The following is a 6,694-nucleotide window of genomic DNA, read 5'->3' as shown; positions in this document are numbered from 1 at the left end:
CAATTTGATTGAAAAATGAGGGCGTGACAGTGCCGCCTCAATTTTCACAAAAATTCGGATATGACGTTATCAAAGACATTTATCGAAAAAATGAAAAACATGTCCAGGGATATCATACCCCGGAACTCTAATGTAAAATGTCATGAAGATCGGTCCAGTAGTTTTCTCTGAATCGCTGAACACACACGCGCACACACACACACACACACACACACACACACACACACACACACACACACACACACACACACACACAAACACACACACACATACATCACAACCCTCGTCTCGATTCCCCCTTTATGTTAAAAAATTTAGTCAAACCTTGACTAAAATGTAAAAAGAACAAGACCTAACTAACTTGTCATTGTTATCTTGTTCTTGTTCTTCTTACTCGCAGTCTCTTGTTCCTGTTCCATACAACGCCGTTTCAAATTTTAAGGTTTTCCTTGTGAGTGGGGACATAATTAAGAAACCCAAACGGAACAGTTAGGGCAATAAGAGAAACAGGTTTTTGTCTGTTATATCCCTATTTCCTATAACTGTATGTAGCCAAATCAAATGGCAATTAAGTTTCCTTGGGAGGGAGGGGGGGGGGGGATTTGGGGTGACGAGTCTGTACAGCAACTGTATATCCATGACTTCATTACTTTGGACGCCTATGATACCTATGACCTGCTGATACATCCATGCAGGTTACTCGCGCCTGTCAAATGCCTTCAACAGGACTCGCTGTCCCAAGTACAGCCATAGTGCACATCTACACTGAACAATCACGAGGCGTTCACGGAGAGTGAGACAGAGACTGAAGAGACAGAAAGAGAGAGAGAGAGACGAACAGACAGGCAGAGAAAAAGGAAGACAGAGGCAGATTAGTTGCCCTCCGCCCACATCCCCTTAACACCACCCATACAGCGCGGTACTCCTGTACTGAGTCCTTGCTCGTCAGTGTAACTACTTTCAATTCCTGATATATCAGCAGTGTCCGCGTTCAATATTCAGTAGCCATCACACGAAGATTAAGCTCTAGAAGCTGATAGAAAAGACGGGAGCGATGGCAGAGGTATAAAATACCCCGTTCGTCTTATTTTATATCTTAGTCTCATGCTGGTCATGCTGAAGTTGTTTTCATAACCCTGTGTGTGTGTGTTTTAGGTCGCCCGTCCACACCCACCATCACATGCACGCCATCAGGTCGAGTAACAGAGAACAACATGGTCACCTGCACGTGCACAACAGACAATGTAGGTCAACCAGCGGGACGTCTGCGATGGCTCAGAGGTAGCAGTGACACCATTGCTAGTGGTGACCCAGGCGGGAACAGACTGGAGTTGAGTCAGACACTGAATCGTTCTGATGACGGCGTCCAGTTCCGCTGTCGTCTGGACTGGTCGAACATGCCGGTGACAAGCACTGTGTATAATGCCAGCGTCGGATGTAAGATATGATTTGCTGCCATATAAGCTATCAACTTGGTATCTCTTGTAAATTTGCTTTTCGAGAACTATGGAAGACATGTCAGCTAAAGATGGAGGCATGCAGTTTCTGGTCATAAGAAACCATAGTCTATGCATCAATAGTTTTACAAGTAGCAGCTGATTTGTACCAGTTGACATATGTCCTGTTATATTTGCTTTGCTTTTGATGCTTTCATGTGCAATCTGTGTGAATATTTGTTTGTTTAGTAACATGTGTTTGTGTGTTTGTTTGTTTGTTGTTGTTGTTGTCTTTTTATTAGGATGTTTGCTTCCATATTGTGCTTTAAAACTGCATCATCCAAAAGACATTATTATTCCGCCTAAAGATGGTGATGATTTTACCCTACACAGAAGCCACCCTGTACACTTTGTTTACGCTGACTTTTACAATGGTGAGGGAGGGGGGATAATAAACGACACCAGGATGATTAACGCACTTTTAAATGAAAAGAGAAATAATAACATTAGAACGCTTGCTGACGGAGTTGACTTTGTTCATTAGTTATACACTGCATGAGTCAGTATATTACCACAATGACGCATTGAAAAAACAATGCATATGTGTGGATGTACGCATCTGTCTGTCTGTCTGCCTCCTTCCCTCCCTCCTTCCCCTGCATCTATCGGGCCTTGACTTGACTTGACTTATTCCTGTAGACTCCCTGTGGAGCATAGGGCCGTCTATCGGGCCTTGGGGCTCCCAATCTTCTTTACTGCAATAACAACTTTGGCAAATATTTTAGAATGTTAACATGCAATCCTCGAGCTTAAATAGGTCAGCATCATCAGCTTTGTATTGCCAGACCCACCGTCCACGTCAGAACTGACCATCAGTCCGTCCTCCCCAAGCCGTCCCGTCACGGTCAGTGAAAACAGCACCGTGTCCTTCACCTGTAAAGCTACGGGAGGAAACCCTCCTTCCACTATGACGCTGTCTGACGTCACATCCACCCTGCGGTCTGGCCCTTCACCTCTGACCTTTGACCTGCCTGCTGCCCGGTGTGAGCACAGTGGAGTGTACACTTGTACAGGAATCAACGGATATGGTCAAGCCGTCATAGATACGGCGTCACTTCATGTCCTCTGTGAGTATAATTCACTTTTGATGATTTGATTCTATGAAAAGCGACAAAAGATGTATAATTATTACATTTGGTATCCGTCGTGTACCGTTAATTTTCCCCCGGAATGTGTGAGTCTACAATTGAATGGTTCAGTGATACATCATGATTGTTGTTTAGATTTGGGGGGGGGGGGGGGGGGGGTTCACTTAAAAGTCGCGCCAATGGAAAATCTGCGAATGTGTTTTAAATTCAATGTTCCACAATTTAATGTGTTTTTGGGTTGTCAGCGATTTTAAAACTTTTACAGTCGATCTGTACGATTGTGTGTTTGTTGTTTTGTTTGTTTGTTTGTTTGTTTGTTTACTGTTACTGTGTCTATATTTTTCTGCTCTTTTTTCTCCTCTACGATGTAAGGAATGTTTGGTTAGTCCCATTTATATCTTGACAGGCTCACCCCGAAGTGCAAGCCCAATAACGGCATTGAACTTCATTGATAAAAAAGTGGGAACATCCTTCTCTGTTACTGCCTACCCTTTATCTACTCTCACCTTTTCCTACCTTGGACGGTCAAAAAATACAACAAGCAGTCCAAAGAATCTTCCTGACAGTATTACAATGGACGGCAGCTGTGAAGCAACGAGCGGGATCGTGCACCAGTCGACGTGTACAATAACTGTGTACAACGTCACATCCGATGAAGCTGCAGGAATCTATCAAGTTAATGTCAGCAACACACAGGGCATGACAAATGCCATGTTTGAAGTCAAATACAGAGGTAAGTATTACAGTTATACATATGAAACATCGTGTATGCGTGTGTGTATTTGTGTGCGTGTGTGCGCGCGCGCGCGTGTGCACTGTGTGTGTGTGTGTGTGTGTGTGTGTGTGTGTGTGTGTGTGTGTGTGTATGTGTGTAGTATGTGTGCGTGTGTGTGTGTGTGTGTGTGTGTGTGTGTGAGCACAACTTGAAATACACAGAACAATTTACAAACCTTTTAATTTATAAAAACAGATTGAGACACGATCCACTCCATCCACTGAGTTGGGGATAAATAATGCAAAGTTTCTTCATTGATTCTGTACGTTTTGTACACAAACCATCTCAGCGGGGTTGTGCAGCTAAGGTTTGACTTTTGAAGTAACGACAAGTAATCGCACAGTTCATGGTCGATATGGCAAGTTAATAATAAAATAGCATCTCTTTCCCGGCCTCACCACACACACCCTCTCCTCCACATTCACCTCTTCAGTGGGCTGGCTGATGTTAAGCTGCCTTTTGTGTTCCTGTTAAAACAACGCCTTGGCAACTTGTTAATCTGTTTTGTGCAGTTGAAATATAGACATTTCTTGGCATGTTTTCAGCTCCAGTACCACCATCTGAAGAACCTTCATCAGGAAACGCTGCTGTAATTGGGGGTGTCGTTGGAGCTGTTGTCGTTGCCGTAATCATCGCCGCTGTTGTTTTCGTCGTATGGAAAAGAAGAAAAGGTGGCATACTTAAGATATCCTATGTATCTTTTATTGTCAGTATTATGTCTTAAATGCACGACAGGTCAACACACATTGAATGCTTCATGTTCGGCAGCAAGCGGGAGGGTAATAACATCGTGCTCAGGTAAAATTCGCTCATGAGAAGCAGTCGTTTACTTTCAAACTTCCCTTCTTCAAGGAGAGGACACAAAATGACTGCATGCGCACAAAGCTTTGTCCTTTTGCATGTGTTGGACCTTATCGAACGTAAACTGTTTATCATCGAGCATCAGATATAAGTTAATTATTCCTTGACAAGATTATATTATCCGTAAACTATCTATGAAACAAGACATGTGTGTTGACCTGCTGTTCCCTTTCAGTCCATATTGCAGCGCTTGTCTGTGAGCATGCCTGTATGCTTGGACAATAAAGCAAGTACGTCTGTCTGTATACATTTCTGTCTGTCCGTCTTACTGTCTCTCTGTGTGCCCGGTAGTCGGTCTCTCTGTTACCAACAACTTATTTTGATGTTGTTATACTTCCAGGTTCTGACAAGGAGCACAGCAGGTCGACTGCAGGTAAAACATTAAAAATGAAGCATGTATTAGTCTTTATGTTTTGTTCATAGTAAGCAGTTACAAAACATGGTCAAGCAGAAAGGGGTAATGCACATGCACCTTTTTTTGAAAATTAAAAGTAACCGTATATTAAACCATTGTACTTTTGTCTAGTCAGTTGTCAAAAAGTCACATTTGCGACTTGTATAGACTCATGTGCATGGATTGTAGACGCAAAGGAACGCCAGGAACAACGCATTATGGTGTTCGTTTTTTGTGCTTACAAAGTGACATCTTTGATGCAAATAACAGGCACAAAGTCACGAAATTTCAAAGTTGTAAATGCCTTCAAGAATACTTCAGCTACAGTTAAGAGTCGACAGCAGACATGCTGACCTCCCAAGCTTACTTAAGAGTAACTACATGATTGATCAATTGACTAGCAAAACGAATGTATATTCTGTTTGTCAGTATCTATCATTGTTGTGACGTGATTAAAAGCAACGTGTATTAAGGAGATAATACGGAAAGTATGCGGTATTAAGTCTTTGAGCCACTTGGACACCTAATCAGACTTATGTTTGGATTGGCAGCTGGCAGGCCAAAAAACGGACAGGGCCGGAACAGCTACCGTGAAATGGATGAGCCTGGCTTTACTAATGCGGACCCAGAGGCACCATCAAGACCACTGTCTTTTGCTCCCATGGCTGTGAACGCTCATGTCGACAAAATAAAAAAGAATAGTCAGGCGGCTGCAGCCCCAGAGGCAAATGGTGGGCAACATGCTGATGTGTACACTCAGGTCGACAAAACCATGAAGTCTAATCAGGGAGCTGCAGCCCCAGAAACAGAGGACAACAGTGGACACCCTGTTGATGTGTATGCTGTGGTGGAGAAGACCAAGAAAAATCAAGCATCGGGTGCAAAACCCAAGACTGGTACTAAGGCGGCTGGCAAACCTAAGAAGGAGAAGAACAACAAAGACAAGATAGATGAATCTGGTAAGTGCAGGGCCTAGCCTAAACATGTACCTCACTTATTTAAAACATTTTTTTATTATTGTTTATTTTATGCCGTTTCATGCTAGGAGCGACCATGTTCCTATCTCAGAATATGACCTACCCATCAATCCCTTGACCCCGCCAGGAGGAACATCCCCCTGGACCACCACTGGCAACCCCCCCTCCTCTTAGCCTAGTCCGGCCCTGAAGTGTTTGAATTATCTCACAAACACTGGATTACCCCCCGGAAAGGAAGATGAACAAAAAGTATGATAAGATTCAAGACATGCACACATTGGTAATTAGCTTGGGTAAACAGCGTCAAGTGTTATAACTTACAATGTCTGTGAAGTATATTTGATTTTTGGGAAAATGAGATTTTGAAGGCAGACACAGACACAAACACAGCACTGTAAAACTTTTATTTAATCAACATCCTTAATGACATTGTATGGCTTTAAACATTCTATCTCTAACGTTTCTTATGTGCAGCTCACGTTTATGGCAATGTCAAAGAGATCAAACAAGACAAAGGTGCCAAGGCGAAGGTCAGTTTCTCTCTCTCTCTCTCTCTCTCTCTCTCTCTCTCTCTCTCTCTCTCTCTCTCTCTCTCTCTCTCTCTCTCTCTCTCTCTCTCTCTCTCTCTCTCTCTCTCTCTCTCGGGGCGGGGACGTAGCTGAGTTGGTAGCGGCCTGGCTTTGTAGCCAGTTGGTCGCTATCAGCGTGGGTTCGATCCCCACGTTCGGCGAGAGATTTATTTCTCGGAGTCAACTTTGTGCAGACTCTCTTCGGTGTCCGAACACCCCCGTGTGCACACATGCGCACGAAAAAGATCCCACGTTCACAGCGAAAGTCTCAGTGCTTGAAAAACACGAAGACACGCATGCATCATCTCTCGTCTCCGATTATCCTGATCGTATTTCGATACTTTGACAAGACAAACCCGATGCTGGTGTGTCGAAGAAGACAGCCACAGCGGGCTTGTTCGAATCAAAGTATCACACCATAACTTCTACGTATTACCAATACCTGTCCCAATATAGACCAGTTGGTCTAAGAGGATGTTAAACCCTAATAGTCAGTCAGTCTCTCTCTCTCTCTCTCTCTCTCTCTCTCTCTCT

At 43.5% G+C, this 6,694-nt stretch overlaps 1 protein-coding gene across 1 annotated transcript; it reads left to right on the top strand.

The window, feature by feature from the left end:
• Positions 1 to 1,057: 1,057 nt before the first annotated feature.
• On the top strand, positions 1,058 to 5,590 carry LOC138974350 (cell adhesion molecule CEACAM1-like). The gene is made up of 6 exons (XM_070347069.1): positions 1,058 to 1,437; positions 2,282 to 2,563; positions 2,991 to 3,317; positions 3,905 to 4,030; positions 4,561 to 4,593; positions 5,166 to 5,590. The coding sequence occupies exons 1-6, from the start codon at positions 1,215 to 1,217 to the stop codon at positions 5,588 to 5,590; spliced, it is 1,416 nt and encodes a 471-aa protein (XP_070203170.1). The 5' UTR covers positions 1,058 to 1,214.
• The last annotated feature ends 1,104 nt before the right edge of the window (positions 5,591 to 6,694 follow it).

Source organism: Littorina saxatilis, linkage group LG8 (genome assembly GCF_037325665.1).
Source record: "Littorina saxatilis isolate snail1 linkage group LG8, US_GU_Lsax_2.0, whole genome shotgun sequence".
Classification (NCBI taxonomy): Eukaryota; Metazoa; Mollusca; class Gastropoda; order Littorinimorpha; family Littorinidae; genus Littorina; species Littorina saxatilis.
The sequence above is the reverse complement of the archived record's forward strand: the minus strand, read 5'-3'. Positions and strand labels throughout refer to the sequence as shown.